The sequence below is a fragment of the Mustelus asterias genome, chromosome 14 (genome assembly GCF_964213995.1).
Source record: "Mustelus asterias chromosome 14, sMusAst1.hap1.1, whole genome shotgun sequence".
Lineage (NCBI taxonomy): Eukaryota > Metazoa > Chordata > Chondrichthyes > Carcharhiniformes > Triakidae > Mustelus > Mustelus asterias.
This window is the reverse complement of record NC_135814.1, coordinates 79,762,761-79,789,404: the sequence shown is the minus strand read 5'-3', so window position 1 is coordinate 79,789,404 and position 26,644 is coordinate 79,762,761. Positions and strand designations below refer to the sequence as shown.

At 44.6% G+C, this 26,644-nt stretch overlaps 1 protein-coding gene across 5 annotated transcripts in view; it reads left to right on the top strand.

Annotated features, from left to right (window-relative positions):
- Positions 1-26,644, top strand: part of LOC144503789 (collagen alpha-3(VI) chain-like) — a 342,857-nt gene that overhangs the window by 245,699 nt on the left and 70,514 nt on the right. For all 5 annotated transcript variants that reach the window (XM_078228671.1, XM_078228670.1, XM_078228673.1 and 2 more), the window contains 7 exons: positions 1,723-1,788; positions 1,981-2,034; positions 13,618-13,653; positions 24,441-24,503; positions 24,606-24,668; positions 25,603-25,665; positions 25,763-25,825. In XM_078228671.1, the coding sequence (XP_078084797.1) occupies positions 1,723-1,788; positions 1,981-2,034; positions 13,618-13,653; positions 24,441-24,503; positions 24,606-24,668; positions 25,603-25,665; positions 25,763-25,825 (408 nt within the window). The remainder of the gene's footprint in view (positions 1-1,722; positions 1,789-1,980; positions 2,035-13,617; positions 13,654-24,440; positions 24,504-24,605; positions 24,669-25,602; positions 25,666-25,762; positions 25,826-26,644) is intronic.

Here is a 26,644-nt window from a genome sequence, read left to right as displayed (position 1 = left end):
TTAATCTTCTAAAATTCTCTCCATTCAGGAAGCATTCCTTTAGTTTGGAAATTTGTACATGTCACTCTTTTGCTTAAGAAAGGTGAGAAAAGGGAAAGTATTATAGACCAGTTATGCTCTTAAGTCAGATGTTGTATGTTCCTAGTTCAGGCATCCCAAATGATGAAAGATTTGTGGTGATGACATTCTGGGCCCTATTTTACCATTGCGGGTGCGAAAACGTGGTAAAGTCGGGTGTGAGTGTGATTTGGTATAAACTAATATTAGCATGATGGGAAAAGTGGCTACTTGCTCGAGGTGATACTAACAAGAAACCACAGAACAAAGCAGCTGTGAAACCATTTGACCCTCACTCACACTAATAGGGTCGAACTGAGGCTAACACTGCTTATCTTAGGGAAGGGAAGCAATAAAACAGAACACAAGGACAACTGACCTTGCCTCATGGTGTTTTGACAAGTACCCTATAACTACATGCATGAACAAGATAAGGTCGTAGGTGAGGGAGTCACCAAACCATTTCGTTCCTTCCAAAGACGGTACTATTGTTAAGACCGAGGGGCCTCGAAAGTCAAGCTGAGATACCACTTGTATTTATCATAGAAATCATAGAAACCCTACAGTGCAGAAGGAGGCCATTCGGCCCATCGAGTCTGCACCGACCACAATCCCACCCAGGCCCTACCCCCACATATTTACCCGCTAATCCCGCTAACCTACGCATCTCAGGGGCAATTTTTAACCTGGCCAATCAACCTAACCCGCACATCTTTGGACTGTGGGAGGAAACCGGAGCACCCGGAGGAAACCCACGCAGACACGAGGAGAATGTGCAAACTCCACACAGACAGTGACCCGAGCCGGGAATCGAACCCGGGACCCTGGAGCTGTGAAGCAGCAGTGCTAACCACTGTGCTACCGTGCCGCCCTATGTTATGTTATGTTGTCCCACTAATTGATTTTGCTCCTTTTCCAAATCACACTGAGACGCCACTTGTATTTTTGTTGCCACTAATTGTTTTATTGCTCCTTACTAATTGTTTCTATTACTCATTTTCCCGCGTAAGCCCTTGTCACAAAACCTGATACTGATTTTGTATAAAGTGTGGACTGTTTCTGGGGCTAGGGGCGGATTTGGTGGAGGAACAAGCAGCTGTATCAACTGCTCTCCTACTTCAAGTCTTAGCCACCTTCTGCATGCAGAGTTTTGTTATTAAATGCTTATTATTTTGATGAGAACGAATTTGCAGAGTCTGCCTTTTACAAGTAATTAGCAGGAAAAGAGTTGCACTTCAACATGAGGCCATTAACGTGATCCGCGCCTGCGCGAATGGGACCCGTGATTTTTTTTCCCAGGCTAAGTGCGAATGGGGGCGCCTGAAAGCAGATTTCCAAGTCGGATCTGAATTATGCCCAGATTCAGCACTTAGAATGAAAATATCTCCATTGTACATTGTAACTATATGACACAAAACTACAAATGAGCAATATTAGCAAATATTAATGCATGTGTATGGAATTCCTCTGTTTGCTATTTTAACGGATATTTTTTAAAAATAAAGAGGTGGACATATCTTGTGAGAGTAGACATATAATTTTAAAAGTTAAGTGTTTGTCTACTGTTAAACTGATGTGATAGTAATACATTATACTTCTGATGACTTAAAAATAAGATACAGTGTAATTTTGCAGATTTTTAGATAATTTTCTGTGATCTTACAGGGTGAACCAGGAATCACAAATACTCAGGAAGGAGACAAAGGGCAGAGGGGCGACATGGGTTTGGTGGTAATGTATATATTGTCTAAATAAATAGATTTTCTTACAAAAATGGCCCTTCAGTTGGAAGCATAATTGCAATACCTTTGAATATTACTAATTAAGTAATCTAATGTATGCGCTAAACCATAGTTATCTCTTTTGAATATCCAGACAAAGGTGGGAAATCATTTGTATCTCTGTAATTTAATTTTGATTCAGGGAGATTCTGGTGAAAATGGTCGCCCAGGATCAGCTGGACAAGCTGGACGAAGGGTAAGTCAGCTTTTCGGCACCCACAAAAATGTTTTAGACTCTAGTATCCTAAAGAAGTCACTGGGTGGGATTTTCCCATCCTGCAGGTTTTGTGGTGGGCGGAAGCAGAGAATCCAGCAGGAGCCAAAAAGTCAGAAACCCGCTGATGTGAAATTATTTTGCAATTCTATCTATGACGGGTAAATGGTGGGTCAGATATCCTGCTGCCCAGTGACTTGAACGCCATTTGCATTCATTACCATCTGGTGAATGCTCATTGAAACAGCCAGAATCATGTGCCACCTTCCATTCTTTCCAGTGGAAAGTTACATTGGTTTGAAACAATTGTGAAAGGAGTGGCGTGCACAGACTGTACCTCACTTCATTGGCAACTTTGAGGTGAGTATGACATACCTGCCCCAAAGCTGAACTAATTCTCGTTGCAATGAAGGACACACTGCTGACACAGTAGGATTGGTCTCCTCCCCATGGGTGTCTCCGTAGTCACAAGGACACCACTGTGTGGTGGTACTCATACAAGGCTGAACATTCAGAAACCTGCATTTCTATCAGGGAGTGTTTGGGATGGGGTGGTGGAGAATGGGGAACACACGTGGGACAATGGGGAAGGAAGGCTTTGCAACGACGTGAAGGAAGAGGGGGATTGATAGAGGGTAGAGGGAGGGGTGGGAAGCTGCAGCCCGACAAGAGTAAATGAAATGCTAACAAAGAATAGAGCAAAAGTATGAATAGGAGGGGATGCAGACAAACTCTGGAATAGGAAACAGGGATGAGTCGCATGGAGACTCATAATGGGGGGTTTGGGGGGTTGGGAAGGGAAACAATGTAGCCTTCAATCATGAGAGCACTGGGGAAATCTGTGAAAGTCAAAATCCTTGGTCTGGAGCTTGCAGTCATGAGTCAGAGAGTAGAGACACTATTGTGGCTATGTGCAAATGAGTCAGAGAGTAGAGACATTACTGCAGCTATGCGCAAAGGAGTCAGAGTAGAGATATTACTGCGGCTATGTGGAAAGGGGCCAGAGAGTAGAGACACTGCTATGGCTATGTGGAAAGGGCAGCGCGGTGACACAGTGGTTAGCACTGCTGCCTCACAGCACCAGGGATACAGATTCAAGTCCAGCCTCAGGTCACTGTCTGTGTGGAGTTTGCACGTTCTCCCCATGTCTGCGTGGGTTTCCTCTGTGTGCTCGGGTTTCCTCCCACACACCAAAGATGTGCAGATTAAATTGTTTGGCCATGCTCAATTGACCCTTAGTGTCAGGGGGTAAAGATGTGGGGTTACGAGTGGGATTATTGCAGGTGCAGGCTCGATGAATAGAATGGCCTCCTTCTGCACTGTAGGGATTCTATGAAAGGGGTCAGAGTGCAGATATAGTCTCGGGGTTTTCGAGACCTCAGTAAGAAGTCAGAAATTTGAACCAGTCATGGGGTGAGGTGGGCATATTGCAGGAGTATTCATTGGGAGCACAGTGTACTCCAACTGCAGAGTGGGAAGAGCTGTGTGCTCGAGGGACAATGTACAACTCTCACTGTTATGTCCATGGCTTTTCTGTCGCTGTACGAGCTGGCAGATGGAAAGGTGATGGTAATGGGAGGCATCTGCAGACTGTAGTTGGGAAACATAATAAAGAGAAGCTTTCATGGGGGTGAGGGAAATGGGGGCATGTCACAGAGGAGGTTTACCAGGATGTTGCCTGGTATGGAGGGGCTTAGTTATGAGGAGAGATTGGGTAAACTGGGGTTGTTCTCCCTGGAAAGACGGAGGATGAGGGGAGACTTAATAGAGGTGTATAAAATTATGAAAGGCATAGATAGGGTGAACGGTGGGAAGCTTTTCCCCAGGTCGGTGGTGACGTTCACGAGGGGTCATAGGTTCAAAGTGAAGGGGGGGAGGTTTAACACGGATATCAGAAGGACATATTTTACACAGAGGGTGGTAAGGGCCTGGAATGCGCTGCCAGGCAAGGTGGTGGAGGCGGACACATTGGGAACGTTTAAGACTTATCTAGACAGCCATATGAACAGAGTGGGAATGGAGGGATACAAAAGAATGGTCTAGTTTGGACCAGGGAGCGGCACGGGCTTGGAGGGCCGAAGGGCCTGTTCCTGTGCTGTATTGTTCTTTGTTCTTTGTTTTTGTACCTCAGTAGGTGATGATGCACACAGCCTCTTGGTGGGGAGGGTAGAGGTCCCTGTTGGCTATGGGCACACCACAAGTGATAGACTCGGGGGGTGGGGCGGGGGAGCGGGGGGGGTGTACAACAACTGTGGAATCCAGTGTTATTGAGGGAGGCTGGATAATAACACGAGATTTCAGGTAAATATCTGGGACATGGAGAGTGAGAAAGGGAACATCGAAGTTTGTTTCAAAATAGTACTGCAGAACCACTATCTTGCTCTATCAGAGTTATGGTGGGGTTATAAAATGAAAGTGAAATAAATCTGCACGGAGGGCTGTGTGGGAGAAGTGCACTGCTAGGCTAAGTGATTCTTTCTGGAGGCGCCCTCTAATTTGTGGGTGGTGCAAGAGTAAACAGGCATCTGATTGAAGAAAAAGGAGGAAGATCTCCTTGGGAAGAAAGCCATTGGAAGACAATGCCTTCAACAGCACTGGAACAAGGAATCTCACAAGTCAATAGCTTAACATCACAGTCACAGAATATCAACAGTACAGATTGGAATGTAACATTTGGGAATACAGGGAATAGATAAGGAGGCACAGATGCAGCATATATGGAATTCTATCAATGGAGACCTGCCACATGCTCTCCAGAATTGGTATTCATAATGGGTCAAAGGGCATTTAATCACTGAGCACGAGCAATTTATCTTTAATTATAAGCTAGATTCGAGATTGGAGCATGGAACTATGTTAGGTAGTGCATTTCATTGAGACTGTCTCATAGCAACGGGGGATTCAAATGTTATGTATCTGAGTTTGCATCTTGGTTACCTCGATGTGTGTGCTAGCATCTCAGAGACAAGGCTATGTCAGCAATAATGCAAGTAGGGCAGAAACCACTTGAAACCACTACAGTTGCCAGAGTCAACAGATTGTGAGCTTCACTATCTTAATCCATTTGTCATCAATACCTTCAAACTTTCATTTTAGGGAGAAGATAGAAGCAAAAATAGATCCCAGTATCAATGCTGCCTTTCTGAAGATCCTGTGCAGCATCTTGCAGTCTGCAACATGTAATGCATAGAGGTCACAGATGCCTTCTGCAGCAAGGCACATCAATAAGTGAGGTTTTCTCTGGTTGAAGAGAGCCAGGTTCTGAGATTCATTGGCTATGCTGCTATTTCAGGTTTCCCAAGAATGCAGGATGCATTCGACTGAACCCATGTGGCCTTTAGGGACCGTGAATGCAGCCCCTAATGTTTATAAACCGAAAAAACTACTATCCCATCAATGTTCAACTGGTGCATGATCATCGGAAGCAGATAATACAGGTTTGTGTCAGGACCTAGGGAGTGCCATGACTCCGACATCCTGAGTCAATCTCAGGTGTCTCGGATTTGCAAAGGGCCTGAACATTTGCAGTGATGGCTACCATGGCTGATGACATGGCCTCAGGGTGATTCAGAGGAGAGATACAACGCAGTTCACGGCTGGAATTCTGCTATCCCGCCCACATTGGGAATTGAAGTGGACAGGGGACAGACCAATTAAAGGTCCATTGTTTTGAGCAGGTTTCTCCGGTTTTGAGGCGCGCATGGCCGGAAAATCCCGCCCCATGACTCTACACAGTCTTAATTGAGCAGACCACAGGCATTCTGAAGATGTGCTTCAGATGTTTGGACTGCTCAGGGTGACACACTGCAGGGTTACCCACATCATCATTTTGTGTTGTGCCCTTCACAACCTGGCACTACAAAGAGGGATCACCTGCCAGAGGGTGAAATGGAGGAGGAAGAGAGCTCTTTAGAGGTTGAGATCAAGAAGGCCAGGAACCTCAAGAGGGTGATGATGCTCAGTTTGAATAGCAACAACAGCACAGGAGAAGCAAGGCGTCAGAAACGTGCCCGTGATGTTTTAAGCACTGCCAGATTCCAGAAGGATTAAAGTGAAGGCGGAGGAGATGGCCACAATTCTTTTGACCCTTGATACATTTCCATTTCATCTCAAGCAATGTCCAACCAGTTGCACCGAGAGCTGGTTCAGCATTCACATTTACTATCACGTTGCCTCTGTGCATTTGCTCTGGGAAGTGAGAGTTTCCTCAACAATGAGAATGACACAAAAACTTCCATAAAGCAGTCCTTGGCACATCACATTCATGAGAAACTAGAGCAGCCAGTGTGATGAAGACATGGTTAGGAATCTCCACTTCACGTTTGTGTCTTTTCCTTTGACCCTACCACTGATGCAACATAATTTCTGCTCAACCCTCAAGGCTTCTGAGCTGTCCTCACACAATGATGTTTCATGAGGATGAAAATTTACATGCGCATAAATCATACACTTCCAATTAAGATTTTAACACATCTCCCTGACATCCCACAAAGGTGTGGAAACTGTCTTTAGTGAGGTTGACATCACATGAATGTGAATCTCAGAGAGGGCAACTGTCATTAAGTGGGAGGATGGGTAAACTTCAAAACAAAAGAATTCAAATGTGCATAATCATAGTGCCTTCTGTTGACCAAGCCATTCACAGAAACATCAAATGTATTTGCAAAAATGCAATGTTTTCACAGTGGTTGCACACCCGTGACCCAAAAGTGATTTCTACCTTTCTTAATCTTCTTGACCCTACCACTATGTCTCGGTGCAGCCACAACATATGCAACAGTAGTGCAGGCAGCCTGCTGACTGATGCATCCTGATGGCTGAGATGACCTCGGTTGATGTCCCCTGTTGGCCCGAAGCTTGGAAGGTCCCCTGTTGGCCCGAAGCTAGGGTTCTCTTGCTTAGGGCCTGATGCACCCCTCTTGGCCTGAGCAGCTGGATGGAGACACAATATCTGTGAGTGTCCTTAGAGGTGGCCCAGGGTGTTCGGCTGATGCTCATACTTCCTGTGGGTTCTTGAGAGCCCTGCCATGACTCCTTGAGGAGATGGTACACCTGGAGGGAAGTCAAGGTGCTTTGATGGTGCTCACCAAGGTGTGTAGCTGTGAAATGCAGGGCCGAGTGAAAATTCGGCAAACCCTGTGGGACCAAGGCCTCCATGGTGGTCACCAACCTTCCCATGGTGACCTTGAGGTGCCACAATATCAGACAAAATGTGGCCAGACTGCTGCATCCTGCATCTAGTCTACTGTGTGTGGTTGTAGAACTGACTACAAAAATGATTTCAGCAACAATAACAGCAATATTAGCTGTAAGAGCAATTGTGACAATGAGAGTCAAGCATGCTGGAATTTTTGGTCAAGTTGTAATCAAAAGTAGATGCAGGTCATAAAGTTGCTGCAAGCTTGATCTAGCCAGTGAGCTGTGACCTGACACTTCCTGTGTTCAAAATCACAGAATACTACAGTGCAGATGAGGCCCTTCAGCCCATCGAGTCTTCACCGATGCTTGAAATGCCCTGACCTGTCCACCTAATCCCACTTGCCAGCACTTGTTTCATAGCCTTGAATGTTATGGCGTGCCAAGTACTCATTCAGGTATTTTTTAAAGGATGAGAGGCATCCTGCCTCCACCACCCTCCCAGGCAGTGCATTCCAGACCGTTACCACCCTCTGAGTAAAAAACCTTTTTCCTCAAATCCCTCCTAAACCTCCCACCCCTCACTTTTAACTTGTGCTTCCTCATAACTGACCCTTCAACTAAGGAGAACAGCTGCTTCCTATCCTCTCTGTCCATGCCCCTCATAATCTTGAACACCTCAATCAGGTTGACCCTCAGTCTTCTCTGCTCCAGAGAAAACAACCCAAGCCTACCCAACCTCTCTTCATAACTTAAATGTTCCATTCCAGGCAACATCCGGGCAAATCTCCTCTGCACCCCATCTAGTGCGTTCACATCCTTCCTATAATGTGGCAACCAGAACTGCACACAATACTCCAGCTGTGGCCTCACCAAAGTTCTATACAACTCCATCATGACCTCTCTGCTTTTGTAATCTATACCCCGATTGATAAAGACGAGTGTGCCATATGCCTTTTTCACCACCCTATTAACCTGCAGTTCCGCCTTCAGAGATCTATGAACAAACACGCCAAGGTCCCTTTGTTCTTTGGAACTCCCCAGTGTCAGACCTTTCATAATATACTTCCTTGTCAAATTACACGTTCCAAGGTGCATCACCTCACACTTTTCAGGTTTAAATTCCATCTGCCACTTATCTGCCCATTTGACCATCTTGTCTATATCTTCCTGTAACCCAAGACACTCAACCTCACTATTAACCACCCGGCCAATCTTTGTGTCATCGGCAAACTTACTGCTCCTACCCCCGACAGCCATCTGTGTCATTTATGTAAACAACGAACAATAGGGGGCCCAGCACGGATCCCTGTGTTGCACAAATAAGGATAGTTGTTTGGACCAAGCTAGACACGGCAGAGCCATACCCAAATATGGGTTAATGCTCTGTGACCTAATTATTAAACTAATAATTATGGAGTCGTTTGTCAGTAATTCTACTGGCCTAATTGAACAATGTGATCGGTTTCCGGTTACACCATTGGCTGAGTACCAGGTAGCCTTCTGGAAGATTGGGACAGTTTGAGGATAAAGACGTATTTCAGCCCTTTGTCTTCAGTGTGAACTCAGAAAGCAAGTGTGCCCTGAAAGAACATCTTCAGAGAAGGCAAAGAACCACATGGAAAACCTACATTGAGAACGGACTTGGCCACTTCATTTGAATCGGGGAGTGTTCATTTCAATTAAGGAGTCAAGTTCAGTTAAGAGTTAATGTTGAAGTGTGAGATTTAAAGTGTTACAACTGTTGTAAGTTTGAGTTTGGTACCTAAAGTGTTAAATAAAGGAAAGTTTGTTTAAGTGAATTTGAGTCGGCTCCTGTCCTTTTGGTTTGTAACACTAAATGAGGTACCTGGAAAGTAGTTTAAGTTTAGAGCTGAATAACATGAGTGACTGTCAAATCTCTGCCTGATGTTCCACTGCTAGTTGTTGAATCTCCAGCACTGAGCTGGTGGCTGCTCACAGAGGCTCATCATCTGACTTGGACTGAGTGGGTGGCTGGTCTCCAGCAGCTTCTGAGTGCTGGAGGCCTGGGCTGTCCCTGTCTCTGACTGCTGTGAGGACATGTCTGTGTGGTGTTCTCCAATTAGTGAGCCAGAGCTTAATGTAGAACTATGTCCTACAGTGCTGCCTCTGTGCTGGTGGAGGGTGTGGGTAAGCACTGTGACAGTTCTTCCAGAGCTTCCTCTTCTGACATGGTCTGGTGGCTCAGATTCATGGTGGGTTGCCTAATAGACCTCAACCTGCTGACGTCTATAAAGTTGAGACTAGAATTTTATAATATCAAGGGTAAGACTCTTAGCAGTGTAGAGGATCAGAAGGACCTTGGGGTCCGGGTCCATAGGACTCTTAAATCAGCCTCGCAGGTAGAGGAGGTGGTTAAGAAGGCATATGGTGTGCTGGCCTTCATCAATCGGGGGATTGAGTTTAGGAGTCGGGAGATAATGATGCAGCTTTATAAGACCCTCGTCAGACCCCACTTAGAGTACTGTGCTCAGTTCTGGTCGCCTCACTACAGGAAGGATGCAGAAATTATTGAAAGGTGCAGAGAAGATTTACAAGGATGTTGCCTGGATTGGGTGGCATGCCTTATGAGGATAGGTTGAGGGAGCTCGGTCTTTTCTCCTTGGAGAGACAAAGGATGAGAGGTGAACTGATAGAGGTGTACAAGATGTTGAGAGGTAGAGATCGGGTGGATTCTCAGAGGCTTTTTCCCAGGGCTGAAATGGCTGCTACGAGAGGACACAGGTTTAAGGTGCTGGGGAGTAGGTACAGAGGAGATGTCAGGGGTAAGTTTTTCACTCAGAGGGTGGTGGGCGAGTGGAATCGACTGCCGTCAATGGTGGTGGAGGCAAACTCGATAGGGTCTTTTAAGAGATTTCTGGATGAGTACATAAGAACATAAGAAATAGGAGCAGGAGTAGGCCATCTAGCCCCTCGAGCCTGCCCCGCCATTCAATAAGATCATGGCTGATCTGACGTGGATCAGTACCACTTACCCGCCTGATCCCCATAACCCTTAATTCCCTTACCGATCAGGAATCCATCCATCCGCGCTTTAAACATATTCAGCGAGGTAGCCTCCACCACCTCAGTGGGCAGAGAATTCCAGAGATTCACCACCCTCTGGGAGAAGAAGTTCCTCCTCAACTCTGTCTTAAACCGACCCCCCTTTATTTTGAGGCTGTGTCCTCTAGTTTTAACTTCCTTACTAAGTGGAAAGAATCTCTCCGCCTCCACCCTATCCAGCCCCCGCATTATCTTATAAGTCTCCATAAGATCCCCCCTCATCCTTCTAAACTCCAACGAGTACAAACCCAATCTCCTCAGCCTCTCCTCATAATCCAAACCCCTCATCTCCGGTATCAACCTGGTGAACCTTCTCTGCACTCCCTCCAATGCCAATATATCCTTCCTCATATAAGGGGACCAATACTGCACACAGTATTCCAGCTGCGGCCTCACCAATGCCCTGTACAGGTGCATCAAGACATCCCTGCTTTTATATTCTATCCCCCTCGCAATATAGGCCAACATCCCATTTGCCTTCTTGATCACCTGTTGTACCTGCAGACTGGGCTTTTGCGTCTCATGCACAAGGACCCCCAGGTCCCTTTGCACGGTAGCATGTTTTAATTTGTTTCCATTGAGATAGTAATCCCATTTGTTATTATTTCCTCCAAAGTGTATAACCTCGCATTTCTCAACGTTATACTCCATTTGCCATATCCTCGCCCACTCACTCAGCCTGTCCAAATCTCTCTGCAGATCTTCTCCGTCCTCCACACGATTCACTTTTCCACTTATCTTTGTGTCGTCTGCAAACTTCGTTACCCTACACTCCGTCCCCTCCTCCAGATCATCTATATAAATGGTAAACAGTTGCGGCCCGAGTACCGATCCCTGCGGCACGCCACTAGTTACCTTCCTCCAACCGGAAAAACACCCATTTATTCCGACTCTTTGCTTCCTGTCGGATAGCCAGTCCCCAATCCACTTTAACACACTACCCCCAACTCCGTGCGCCCTAATCTTCTTCAGCAGCCTTTTATGGGGCACCTTATCAAACGCCTTTTGGAAATCCAAAAACACCGCATCCACCGGTTCTCCTCCATCAACTGCCCTCGTCACATCTTCATAAAAATCCAACATGTTCGTCAAGCACGACTTTCCCCTCATGAATCCATGCTGCGTCTGATTGATCGAGTACATGGGACTTAATAGGATTGAGGGTTATAGGTAAGCCTATATATAGGCCTAGGTAGGGAGGGACATGACCGGCGCAACTTGTGGGCTGAAGAGCCTGTTTGTGCTATCGGTTTTCTATGTTCTATGTTCTAATTTTAGTTGATGAGCAAGAAGATTATAAGACTGCATGTGACTCACGGTGATTGTCAGGGTGTGATGAACTGGTGGAGGTGTGGTCCGTAATAGATTGCTGAAGCAATCCAGTCTCCCCTTCCCTGCAGGAGTGTTCCTTGCCCTTCCCAGTGGTCTCGGCTGTGGTCTCCTCGAATTCACTAATGGGCAGTTATGTCAGGTATCCCTCCCCAGACCCGTGCTCTTTCCTGTCTGTTAAGGGCAATCTTGCCCTCGATGAAGACAAAGGAAAGTCATGTGATGAGAAGGGATGAAGCAGACTTTGGGAAAGATGCATGTCACCTACATGTGGTGAGCCCTCCCTGTAAGTCTGAGGATGGAGTGTGAGCAGCATTATCGATGGGATGGTGGTGATATGAAAGTTTCTGTGAGACAATCACTGGTGATACATGTCCCCTGCTAATGATTGTGTGAGATTCCTGATGAGAGTAATCCTTTGAATGCATGATGCCATGATGAAAGGGGTTAAAGGATGACTCATCCTTGTGGAGCAGATGGGATCATTCTTCCTCTTCCTTCACTGGATGATGTTTCTGATGTAGTGGCCAGCCATGCTGAGGTCTCCTATGTAGGCATCCCAGGCTGGAGTGGTGAGGCACGTATGCTTTCTGGAATCATTTCTGGGATAGAGGCCATTCCAATGCACCTACAATCCTCTTAGTAAGGCTTGGAGGGACTCATGGCTGAGGTGGCTGCTACTTGAAGACATCTCTGTGGGTATCCTGGAGATGGCTGGGCTGGAGAGAGTGAGATTTGTGTGCTTGGGTGGCATTTAAATATGGTGTTTGGGCCATCAACCTCGCTAGGCAATGGTGGGACGGATGAATCAGACATCGATCTGCCAGGCGAATCAGAGAGCTACCTTTCTGTGCATAATGAATGACCTTCCAATCGCAGAATCAGGCACAATTTCCCACCATTCTGAGCAGTGGGATATGTATTGCTGAACCTGCCCACCAGCACACTTCGGGCGCAATTTTACTGCCCGTTCACACCACGCTCCGCTGCAGTGAAGTCGGAAAATTTGGTGCCAGCCAAATCTCCGTTCACCGCGGCAGGATGGGAAAATCCCGCTGGCCTGAACAGTGGTAAGATTCTGGCCTCAGTTTCAAAAAGGGAAAATTCCGCCCACTAAATTTTAATAAAATTTGATTTGAGATATTTGAATGAATTACATTGATTAATCCTTATTTATTTACTGCCTCTGACTCTTACAGAAAATGATACAAATTAGTGAAACAACAAATTCACAGCACTGAACAGAATAGGCATAGGAGTATAAGGAATTTGACGTTAATTAGAGCCCTCGTCCATCTAAATGATTGAAACACACACAGATGCTCATCAGGACTAATTACAGTCACAGCTTATTATAGCCAAATCGATCATCTCAAATCCCAGGCTAGAATTGGGCCATACAGTGTAGATCAATGCCTGTTTTTGTGCAGGAGTAGGATCAACTTCATATATGGTGCCAATCATTGTGGAACAGCCATCCAACATCCATCTGGGTGGACAGAAAGATAATCATTTGGGTGAGCACACACTTGTGGAAAAGGAACCCAGCATTCAGCTGAGGAGGGGAAAATAGAATTAATGGTTCAAAGTAAAAGTTCACTTTTATGTCGAATCAACCTTTTCCCATTTACGTGATAGCAATCTTTTTATGAATGTTTAGCTTGTGATTTTATCAGTAATAACATCACTGAAATAATTCTAAAAGAATCTCCTCCCTCTCCCAGTAAGTATGTTGAATGTAACCAGTCTTTTTTGTCACAAATAGTGTATTCTAATATAAATAAAGAAAATGCATGTGGACTATAAAATTTATTAGCATTTATTTTCCTGATTTTTCTCTCTGGTGTTTTTGCCTCGGGTATACAATTCCTTATCTTTGTGACAAATAAATGTAAAAATTTACATTTTGAATATTAACTACACTGTTCTATATTCAGCAATTACAAACTCTGTTTTTTACACTCGGTGTTAACAGCACAGTTTGTTCATTGACATGTCACATCAGTAACACAGTCTTGGGTTTTGTCATTACAGGGATCGCAAGGCCGCAGAGGATCACCTGGATCAAGAGTACAGTTTACATTTTTATTGATAATTTTATTTAAAAACATTTTAGTTGTGTTACATATAAATTTATGTATTCCACCAAAGGTCTGCAATGGTTTTAAGCACATAACTCATGAGGAAGAACTGTGTAATGGTGCAATAAGGTTGCAATAAATACTTAACTGATACACAAACAAAGAAAATGCAGAACTTACACAGGCAGGGCCAAATGTGTAGTTAAACATTGCTGAAACATAATGAAGGAGTCCATAAAAAAACATGTAACCATTACTATATTAAGTACATGTGTCATTGACACTATGATGTGGAGATGCCGGCGTTGAGTGTTATTGACACTATGGCAGGGATGCACCAAACTGATGCAGAAACATAAATTTCACAATATAGAATGAATTGTAAAATTTAAGACGGTAAGGAAGCAAAAGATTAGTAATATTAAAAACAGAAATGCATAGCTGTGCCATGTACAACCTCATCAGTCGTGATTACATGTCTCATCCGATTTTGAAGTGAAATGCATTAACCAGGATTAAGAACCCCTTTGATGACTAATCTGGTTCTTCCAGTGCTTAGATGAACCACATAAACCAGAAGATTCCAGGCTCATTTTCTGGCCTGTGTTGAGTTGGCTGGCCTTAACAAGGCCAGTGATCCAGTCAGCCTCAGTACCCTGAAGGTAGGAAGGAGAAAGCAATTAGAGTTCCTGTTTCTGATTTCATAGTAAGAAGTCTCACAACACCAGGTTAAAGTCCAACAGGTTTATTTGGTAGCACAAGCTTTCGGAGCGCTGCGTCTTCATCAGGTGAGTAGGAGTTCTGTTCACAAACAGGGCATATAAAGACACAAACTCAATTTACAAAATAATGGTTGGAATGCGAGTCTTTACAGGTAATCAAGTCTCAAAGATACAGACAATGTGAGTGGAGAGAGGGTTAAATACAGGTTAAAGAGATGCGTATTGTCTCCAGCCAGGACAGTTAGTGAGATTTTGCAAGCCCAGGCAAGTCGTAGGGGTTACAGATAGTGTGACATGAACCCAAGATCCCGATTGAGGCCGTCCTCATGTGTGCGGAACTTGGCTATCAGTCTCTGCTCAGCGACTCTGTGTTGTCGTGTGTTGTGAAGGCCGCCTTGGAGAACGCTTACCCGAAGATCAGAAGCCGAATGCCCGTGACCGCTGAAGTGTTCCCCAAAAGGAAGAGAACACTCTTGCCTGGTGATTGTCGAGCGGTGTTCATTCATCCATTGTTGCAGCGTCTGCATGGTCTCCCCAATGTACCATGCCTTGGGACATCCTTCCTGCAGTATATCAGGGAGACAACATTGGCCGAGTTGCAAGTGTATGTACCGTGTACCTGGTAGATGGTGTTCTCACGTGAGATGATGACATCCGTGTCGATGATCCGGCACGTCTTGCAGAGGTTGCTGTGGCAGGGTTGTGTGGTGTCATGGTCACTGTTCGCCTGAAGGCTGGGTAGTTTGCTGCAGACAATGGTCTGTTTGAAGTTGTGCGGTTGTTTGAAGGCAAGAAGTGGGGGTGTGGGGATGGCCTTGGCGAGGTGTTCGTCTTCAACGATGACATGTTGAAGGCTCCAGAGAAGATGCCGTAGCTTCTCCGCTCCGGGGAAATACTGGACGACGAAGGGTACTCTGTCCGCCGTGTCCCATATTTGTCTTCTGAGGAGGTCGGTGCAGTTTTTCGCTGTGGCGCGTCGGAACTGTCGATCGATGAGTTGAGCGCCATATCCTGTTCTTATGAGGGCATCTTTCAGCGTCTGGAGGTGTCTTTTGTGATCCTCCTCATCTGAGCAGATCCTGTGTATACGGAGGGCTTGTCCATAGGGGATGGCTTCTTTAACGTGTTTAGGGTGGAAGCTGGAGAAGTGGAGCATCGTGAGGTTATCCGTGGGTTTGCGGTACAGTGAAGTGCTGAGGTGACTGTCCTTAATGGAGATGCGTGTGTCCAAGAATGCAACCGATTCCGGAGTGTAGTCCATGGTGCGTCTGATGGTGGGATGGAACTTGTTATGCCATCATATAGTTGTTTCAATGATTGTTCACCATGAGTCCAAAGGAAGAAAATGTCATCGATGAACAATGACCACGACACCACACAACCGCGCCACCGCAACCTCTGCAAGACGTGCCGGATCATCGACATGGATGCCATCATCTCACGTGAGAACACCATCCATCAGGTACACGGGTACATACACTTGCAACTCAGCCAACATTGTCCACCTGATACGCTGCAGGAAAGGATGTCCCGAGGCATGGTACATTGGGGAGACCATGCAGACGCTGCAACAACGGATGAATGAACACCGCTCGACAATCACCAGGCAAGAGTGTTCTCTTCCTGTTGGGGAACACTTCAGCGGTCACGGGCATTCGGCCTCTGATATTCGGGTAAGCGTTCTCCAAGGCGGCCTTCACAACACACGACAACGCAGAGTCGCTGAGCAGAGACTGATAGCCAAGTTCCGCACACATGAGGATGGCCTCAATCGGGATCTTGGGTTCATGTCACACTATCTGTAACCCCCATGACTTGCCTGGGCTTGCAAAATTTCACTAACTGTCCTGGCTGGAGACAAATCTCTTTAACCTGTGCTTAACCCTCTCTCTACTCACATTGTCTGTACCTTTAAGACTTGATTACCTGTAAAGACTCGCATTCCAACCATTATTTTGTAAATTGAGTTTGTGTCTTTATATGCCCTGTTTGTGAACAGAACTCCCACTCACCTGATGAAGAGGCAGCGCTCTGAAAGCTTGTGGCTTATGCTACCAAATAAACTTGTTGGACTTTAACCTGGTGTTGTGAGACCTCTTACTGTGCCTACCCCAGTCCAACGCCAGCATCTCCACATTCTGATTTCATAGCCATTGGTTACGAATAGATTGAACTTGGTCCCAATGTTCCATAATTGAAGAGCTTTCTGACAACAATATCTTGTTCACATGGGTGAGGTACTCAAAAGCAGACTGGCACCTGGGAAACTACAACCTACCATGGAGTCAGAGCTTCCATCAAAGTAAGGCTAGTAAGAAATTGATGTGAAAAGAGAGAATATAATGAGTGCAATCTGACTAAACAACAATACCACAAATCTCTGAAACCCGCAGAGTTCAATAAAGCTGCAAGGGGCCCCTGGATTTCTTTTTCACCACACTTCAGGAAAGAAGTTCAGCTGCCTTTACCACAACCTCTTTCCTTTCAATTAACATCACAGAACAGACTTTCTGATCATTATCACAATGCTGTTTGTGGGAGCTTTCTGTGTGGAGATTGGCTGTTGTGTTTCCTACATTACAACAGTGATTCTATTTCTCAAGTACTTCATTGATTGTAAAGCATGTTGAAATGTCTGGGGGTTGTGAAATGCACTATATAAATGCAAGTTCTTTTTCTCTATTTTGAAATGAAAGGGAAGTTGAAGATGGAATAACTGTTTGCAAAATTCTTGACTGTGTTCTCCCCTCTAATATCCTGACTACTCCATATTTGAATCTCTGTGATCAGGTTTCTATTTCTGTTGTAACATTAAAATGGCCCTAATCAAATTCATAAATTGCATCCTCATTTGTGAGGATTATGACTGACCAGTGTATAATTCCTTTCCATCTTCACTGACTTCTCTGTCGACTTTGACACAGCCAAGTGCACAGGAAATCCCCCAATGTCTTGTTTCTATTGCTTAGCTCATTCCTGTCTTATCTAATCCACTCATACCTATTCAACATAGCCTTTGCATTTACGGCAATATTTTCTCTTTAGGATGTACCTGTTGCTCCCCTCTCTTCCTCATCTATTTGCTGCCCTTTGACATCATCATCTTAAAAAGTAGGGTCAACTATCACATGGTTGATAATACCCTTCTTCTGTTCTTTTGTGGAACAAGAGCATTGCTGGCTGGTCAGCATTTATTGCCCATCCCTAGTTGCCCGAGTGTAGTTGAGAGTCAACCACATTGCTGTGGCTCTGGAGTGACATGTAGGCTAGACCAGGTAAGGACGGCAGATTTCCTTCCCTAAAGGATATTAGTGAACCAGATGGGTTTTTCTGACAATCAACAATGGTTTCATGGTCATCAGTCGATTCTTAATTCCAGAATTCTTTTTAAGTTGAATTCAAATTCCACGATCTGCCGTGGCGGGATTTGAACCCGGGTCCCCAGAACATTAGCTGAGTTTCTGGAATAATACTCTAGTGATAATACCACAAGGCTATCGCCTCCCCTGCTCTACTTTTACATAACGAGTGAGATTCTCGGGCTTCCCAGCCGCATGTTTCCCGCTGTGCATTGTTTGCTAAACGTCTGGTCCCGCCGCTGTAAATGGTCATTCCTATTGACGTCACCCCCGTGGGAAACCTGCAGGTGGAAGGTGCACTGCCGGTGAGGCCAGAGAATCCCACTGGCATGAATGGCTGGAGAATTCCGGCCAACTTCTCTCAACCCCTCCATATTCTTTTTGCTTGTTCACACCTTGATTAGCTGCCATTTGCTCTCATTCAACATTGGAATTACAGATGCTTCATCTATGACCTCTAACCAAACCCCCCTTGCCTGCCTTGCATATTGTCATGTTATAGAGGTTTACAGCATGTAATCAGGCCATTCGGCCCAACTTGTCTATGCTGCCCTTTCTTTTAACCGCTAAGCTGGTCCCAATTGCCCCCATTTGGCTCATATTCCTGTATTGCCATCTTATCCATGTGGCATTAGAAGATCCGCCGGTGGGAAGGGCCAGAAAATTTAGCCTGTTGCTTCTCACCTTCTCTTCCCCGCCAATCATTGTGACCCTGCCTAATCTCTGTTGTAGAGTCAGAGGTTTACAGCATGGAAGAAACACAAAGTTGTGATAGTAGGGGATTTTAATTTTCCACATATAGATTGGGACTCGCATACTGTTAAAGGTTTAGACGGGGTAGAGTTTGTAAAATGTGTTCAGGAGAATTTTCTACATCAGTATATAGAGGTGCCAACTAGAGAGGATGCGATATTGGATCTCCTATTGGGAAATGAGTTGGGGCAGGTGATGGATGTGCGTGTGAGGGAACACTTTGGATCCAGTGATCATAATGCCATTAGTTTCAACCTGATCATGGATAAGGATAGATCTGGTCCTCGGGTTGAAGTTCTGAACTGGAAAAAGGCCAAATTTGATGAAATGAGAAGGGATCTGGGAAGTGTGGATTGGCACAGGCTGTTCTCTGGTAAGGATGTAAATGGAAAGTGGGAGGCCTTCAAAGGAGAAATTTTGAGAGTGCAGAGTTTGTATGTTCCTGTCAGGATTAAAGGCAAAGTAAATAGGAATAAGGAACCTTCGTTCACGAGGGAGATTGTAACACTGATTAAGAGGAAGAGAGAGTTGTATGAAATGTACAGGCAGCAAGGAACAGATCAGATGCTCGAGGAGTATAAAAAGTGCAAGAAGGTACTTGAGAGGGAAATCAGGAGGGCTAAAAGAAGACATGAGGTTGCTTTGGCAGACAGAGTGAAGGAAAATCCAAAGAGCTTCTATAGGTATGTTAGGAGCAAAAGGATAGTGAGGGATAAAATTGGTCCTCTTGAAGACCAGAGTGGTAGACTGTGTATGGAACCAAAAGAGATGGGGGAGATACTAAATGGTTTTTTTGCATCCGTATTTACTGAGGAAACGGGCATGGAGTCTACGGAAATAGGGCAAACAGGTAAGGAGGTCATGGAACCCCTTTACAGATTAAAGGGGAGGAGGTGCTCGCTGTCTTGAGGCAAGTCAGAGTGGATACATCCCCAGGACCAGACAGGATATTCCCACGGAGTTGAGGGAAGCTAGTGTTGAACTTGCAGGGGCCCTAGCAGACATATTTAAAATGTCAGTATTCACGGGGGAGGTGCCGGATGATTGGAGGGTGGCTCATGTTGTTCCGTTGTTTAAAAAAGGTTCCAAAAGAAATCCTGGAAATTATAGGCCAGTAAGTTTGACGTCGGTGGTGGGCAAGTTATTGGAAGGTGTGATAAGGGATAGGATCTACAAATATTTGGATAGACAGGGACTTATTAGGGAGAGTCAACATGGCTTTGTGCGTGGTAGGTCATGTTTGACCAATCTATTAGAGTTTTTTGAGGAGGTTACCAGGAAAGTGGATGAGGGGAAGGCGGTGGATGTTGTCTACCTGGATTTCAGCAAGGCCTTTGACAAGGTCCCTCATGGGAGGTTAGTTAGGAAGGTTCAGTCGTTAGGTATACATGGGGAGGTAGTAAATTGGATTAGACACTGGCTCAATGGAAGAAGCCAGAGAGTGGTTGTGGAGGATTGCTTCTCTGAGTGGAGGCCTGTGACTAGTGGTGTGCCGCAGGGATCGGTGTTGGGTCCATTGTTGTTTGTCATCTATATCAATGATCTGGATGATAATGTGGTAAATTGGATCAGCAAGTTTGCTGATGATACAAAGATTGGAGGTGTAGTGGACAGTGAGCAAGGTTTTCAAAGCTTGCAGAGGGATTTGGACCAACTAGAAAAATGGGCTGAAAAATGGCAAATGGAATTTAACGCAGACAAGTGTGAGATATTGCACATTGGAGGGACAAACCAAAGTAGAACGTACAGGGTAAATGGTAGGACTCTGAAGAGTGCAGTTGAACAGAGGGATCTGGGAATACAGGTACAGAATTCCCTAAAAGTGACATCACAGGTGGATAGGGTTGTAAAGAGTGCCTTTGGTACATTGGCCTTTGTAAATCGGAGTATCGAGTATTAAAGTTGGAGTGTTATGGTAAGGTTATATAAGGCATTGGTGAGGCCGAATTTAGAGTATTGTGTACAGTTTTGGTCACCTAGTTACAGGAAGGATGTAAATAAGGTTGAAAGAGTGCAGAGAAGGTTCACAAGGATGTTGCCGGGACTTGAGAAGCTGAGTTACAGAGAGAGATTGAATAGGTTGGGACTTTATTCCCTGGAGCGTAGAAGATTGAGGGGAGATTTGATAGAGGTGTATAAGATTTTGATGGGTATAGATAGAGTGAATGCAAGCAGGCTTTTTCCACTGAGGCTCGGGGATAAAAAAACCAGAGGGCATGGGTTAAGGGTGAAAGGAGAAAAGTTTAAAGGGAATATTAGGGGGGCTTCTTCACGCAGAGAGTGGTGGGAGTGTGGAATGAGCTGCCGGATAAAGTGGTAAATGCTTTTAACTTTTAACATTTAAGAAAAACTTGGACGGGTTCATGGATGAGAGGGGTGTGGAGTGATATGGTCCAAGTGCAGGTCAGTGGGAATAGGCAAAAAATGGTTCGGCACAGACAAGAAGGGCCAAAAGGCCTGTTTCTGAGCTGTAATTGTCTATGGTTCTATGGAAATATAGGCCCTTCGGCCCAACTTGTCCGTGCCACCCTGTTTTTACCATTAAGCTAGTCACAATTGCCTGTGTATGGCCCATATTGCTTGATACCAATCTTACCCATGTAACTGTCTAAATGTTTATTAAAAGACAAAATTGTACCCGCCTCTATGACTACCTCTGGCAGCTCGTTCCAGACACTCACCTCCCTCTGTGTGAAAGAATTGCCTCCTGGACCCTTTTGTATCTCTCCTCTCTCACCTTAAATCTATGCCCTCTAGTTTTAGGCTCCCCTATTTTTATGAAAATATGTTGACTATCTAACTGATCTATGCCCCTCATAATTTTATAGACCTGTATAAGATCACCCCCTAAGTCTCCTACACTCTAGGGAAGAAAGTCCCAGTGTATCCAGCCTCTCCTTATAACTCAAATCATCAAGTTCCAATAGCATCTTGGTAAATCGTTTCTCACTGTTTCTAGTTTAATAACATCCTTTCTATCATAAGGTGACCACAACTGTACACGGTATTCCAAGTGTGGTCTTACCAAAGTCTTGTACAACTTCAACAAGACATCCCAACTCCTGTATTCAATGTTCTGACCAATGAAACCAAGCATGCCAAATGCCTTCTTCATCACTCTGTCCATCTGTGACTCCACTTTCAAGGAGCTATGAACCTGTACCCCTAGATCTCCTCCCTATCTGTGTAATCCTCCCCCATTTATGTTTCTTGGAGAAATCTGCATTCCTTCAACTCTGTTGATCAGATTGTTTGTAATTTCAGTGTTCTATTTGAACTAGAGCTGCGTTTTCAACCCTGTATCATCTCCATCATAAAGTCTGCCCACTCCAACCTTTCGAACAGTACTGGTCTCTGCCTCTTCCTCTTCAAATCTCCCCTCATTCTTCTACGCTCCAGGGAATAAAGTCCTAACCTATTCAACCTTTCTCTGTAACTCAGTTTCTCAAGTCCCGGCAACATCCTTGTAAACCTTCTCTGCACTCTTTCAACCTTATTAATATTCTTCCTGTAATTAGGTGACCAAAACTGCACACAATACTCTAAATTCGGCCTCACCAATGTCTTATACAACCTCACCATAACATTCGAACTCTTATACTCAATACTTTGATTTATAAAGGCCAATGTACCAAAAGCATTCTTTACGACCCTAACTACCTGTGACGCCACTTTTAGGGAATTATATATCTGTATTCCCAGATCCCTCTGTTCTACTAGATGGTCTGAGGGAAGGTGCATTAGCAATTTTGAAAAACATGAGGGTCGATAAGTCCCCTGGGTCAGATGGGATATATCCTAGGATTCTTTGGGAGGCAAGAGATGAGATTGCAGAGCCTTTGGCTTTGATCTTTGGGTCCTCACTGTCCACGGGGATAGTGCCAGAGGACTGGAGAGTGGCGAATGTTGTTCCTCTGTTCAAGAAAGGAAATAGGAATGACCCTGGTAATTATAGGCCGGTTTGTCTTAATTCGGTGGTCGGTAAGTTAATGGAAAAGGTCCTGAGGGATAGGATTGATGACCAACATTTTGGAAAAGTGCAGCTTAAACCGTGATAGTCAGCACGGATTCGTGAAGGGTAAGTCTTGCCTCACAAATTTGATTGAATTCTTTGAGGAGGTAACTAAGTGTGTAGATGAAGGTAGAGCAGTTGATGTCGTATACATGGATTTTAGTAAGGCGTTTGATAAGGTTCCCCATGGTAGGCTCATGAAGAAAGTAAGGAGGTGTGGGATAGAGGGAAATTTGGCAGATTGGATAAATAACTGGCTATCTCACAGAAGACAGAAGGTGGTGATGGATGGAAAATTTTCAGACTGGAGACCAGTTACCAGTGGTGTACCACAGGGATCAGTGCTGGGTCCTCTGCTATTTGTGATTTTTATCAATGACTTGGAGGAGGGGGCTAAATTTGCTGATGACACCAAGATTGGTGGAGTAGTGGATGAGGTGGAGGGCTGTTGTGGGCTACAAAGAGACATTGATAGGATGCAGAGCTGGGCCGAAAAATGGCAGATGGAATTTAACACTGATAAGTGCGAGGTGATTCATTTTGGTAGGACACATTTGAATGCGGATTACACGGTCAACGGCAGGGTTCTGAGGAATGTAGAGGAACAGAGAGATCTTGGGGTTCATATCCACTGATCTCTGAAGGTTGCCACTCAAGTGGATAGAGCCGTGAAGAAGGCCTATAGTGTGTTAGCGTTTATTAACAGGGGGTTTGAGTTTAAGAGCCATGGGGTTATGCTGCAACTGTACAGGACCTTGGTGAGACCACATTTGGAATATTGTGTGCAGTTCTGGTCACCTCACTATCAGAAGGATGTGGAAGCATTGGAGAGAGTGCAGAGGAGATTTACTGGGATGCTGCCTGGTTTGGAGGGTAGGTCTTATGAGGAAAGGTTGAGGGAGCTGGGGCTTTTCTCTTTGGAGCAGAGGAGGATGAGGGGTGACTTAATAGAGGTTTATAAGATGATAAGGGGGATAGATAGAGTGGACGTTCGGGGACTATTTCCTCGGGTGAATGTCGCTGTTACTATGGGGCATAACTATAAGGTTCATGGTGGGAGATATAGGAGGGATGTCCGAGGTAGGTTCTTTACTCAGAGAGTGGTTGGGGTGTGGAATGGACTGCCTGCTGTGATAGTGGAGTCGAACACTTTAGGAACTTTCAAGCGATTATTGGATAGGCACATGGAGCACACCAGAATGATAGGGAGTAGGATAGCTTGATCTTGGTTTCGGACAAAGCTTGGCACAACATCGTGGGCTGAAGGGCCTGTACTGTGCTGTACTGTTCTATGTTCTATGGTATATTGTGCACCAAATCACATTCAGTAATTGTAATTGGCTACTGTTCACTCAACACTTCAAATTGAAAACTTGCATAGTTCCTTAATGACTTCACTCCTCCCTCTTCCATTTCTATTATTCTTGGAGAAATCTGCATTCCTTCAACTCTGGCTTCACGGTGGAGTGGATGGACAATGAATTCCATGAAGACATTTTATAAAGTTTCTTTCATTGGCTATGAGAGCTTCTGGGAGAAATACTGGAATTAATTCAGAATTGCTTGAAATTTCAGAAGTATATGCAAGAATAGTGCCTGAAGTTGCACTGTCTAGTGGATAAGCTCTGGTGGTGGTTCTGGTTGTCTTCTGCTACACTTTTCATGTGTACATTAGTTAGATACATGGACAAATTAAGTTACAGAATATCCCTAATGCACACTGCCAAAGAATTTAGCATTTAAAGGTGGGGGCAGGGGGGGTGGTGTTTGGTGATCTTGCCTACTTATTTTCATGTGTATATGAATTTACTTATATTTCAGTAATCAGGATAAATCCAATTGTGGTGCAATCGAACCCTTAACAAGAAAAATATTTCCTCGTTTAAGGTTCTCAAACAAATATCACATTTATTTCATCTGACATATTTAGGGTACGAAAGGCAATGCAGGAACTGTTGGGCCTCCAGGGCTGCCAGGATTTAGAGGCCCACAAGTAAGTGATGCATTAAAAAAAATTAGTTGCTGATTTCTGCTGGATCTCAAAACATCAGAGATATGGAATTTACTGCAAGAACCTTTCTGTTTGTACACTAAGGGTGCACATGGATCTTCTGGAGTTCCGGGTCGAGAAGGTGGAACCGGCATCCGAGGACCAAGGGTAACTGCTTTATTTTGTCAGTTTAGCACAACAGAGAAAAAAAATTCTTCCGCCTGTTTTACTGTCAACTAATCGAGAGACTCAAACTGAAAGATGGAAGTCTATATAAGCTGACAGTAAGGATCTAAATGAAATCAGTTTGGAACAATCTCAACTTCAATCTAACTGATCTCAAATCCATAATGTGAAATCCACCATATAATTTTACCTTAAATTGGTAAACATCCTTATTCATGTCACAAGATGAGCAGTGAGAAATAGAAATTCCAAATTCCTGCTCCTATTTCTTATGATCCTATGAAATGCTACACAGGGTCAATTTTCAACATAAGGTGGAGTATTCAACCCTCATGTCAGGATTTAAGTATGATAATCTCGGCTGACATTGGAAGAGTGCTAAGGACGGTAACATTATATCAGACTGGGAAAGAGCACTTTGATGCATCTGGTCTACCTCTGTGCATTGTTGGAAGTGTTCTCTGTCAGGTGACACATTTAACCATGGTCATATATGCACCAGTGTCCTGGCATCTATCCTTCAACAACATTGGTGTCCACTTATATAATTTTCTGCTTGTGGGGAGAGTGGGCACAAATTGATTTTGTGCATTGATGTACATGATAAAGTTGGCTTTGATGTCCATTGAGATATGTAGGGCTCACTTGTTCAGCTGGGTTGTTGTATGAAGTGTAGCGTTAAGGTACATTATTTGTGTCATGTGGATGCAACCTGTCCACTTTCTGCCCTAGGAGTGTTTGGTAAGATAAAGTAGAGGGAAATTTATTTAACCTTCATCACATTTCCCTAACATTACCTTTATGGATACACAATTGTACCCATGATTTGAAAAAGAGAAAAATGTATAACAATATTTCTATAGTGATGTGAAGTCCAGTTTCCCATTTCAATTTCGCATTTTTTGTTTTGTTCTAGGGACCTGCTGGTCCTGCAGCAGCTCAGGGTGCAAGAGGGAAACAAGGACTCAATGGAAGAAAGGCAAGGACCACTCTAAAATATTTAATTATGCATGTTGATAAACGTTGCAGATTTGTGAATGTTAGTATTTTATCTTCATTTATCTATTTCTCCACAGGGTGAACCTGGAAATCCTGGTGAAAAAGGTGAAATTGGACCCACAGGTCCACGGGGAGAGATGGTAAGAGCTTTACTTTTCAAATATAAAACTTTATTGAATGTTACACAATATGTTCGGGGTAAAAGCATGAACACTCAATGGTTGAATTTTAGGGGACCATTTACTGCTGGACCTCCGTGCCATGGAAGAAACTGACTGACTTTGAAAAGGGCTGCCCCACAGTGATAATATACTGTGGACGCCTAAACAGCCCACAGTGGAATCTGATCAGCCAGCAACGCTTGCAGCCCCAGCAGTGCCACAAGAAAGCAGTGGCCCTTGTTGGAACTGCAAGGAGGGTAAGAAGTCTAACAACACCAGGTTAAAGTCCAACAGGTTTATTTGGTAGCAGGTAGTGGCTTTTGCTACCAAAATAAACCTGTTGGACTTTAACCTGGTGTTGTTAGACTTCTTACTGTGTTTATCCCAGTCCAACGCCGGCATCTCCACATCATGACTACAAGGAGGGCCAGGGAGAAATGTCATGGATGTTGGAGATAGGCATGTCAAGGCTTTTTGGGTCAGGAGGGATCAGACACCCTAGAAAATTGGGTGAGGTGGATGGGCGGTAGGTTTTGGATATCAGGAGGACAAACTTAATGGGGGGTTGGGGGGGAATGCCTCTGATACGCGCAGGGAACCTCCTAAAGGATATACTCATTTCCTTCTGCCCTGTTCACCAACATTAGTGAAAAACAGCCTTCATAGCCTGTCATCCACAGCCCAGAATATGATTGTATTGGAGGTGGAATTAAGGCCTTAAGTAAAATAAAGATAGGGCAAGTGGCATTAATGGAAAGACAAAGAACAAGAGAGAAAAATTATTTTAAAAATCTGCAG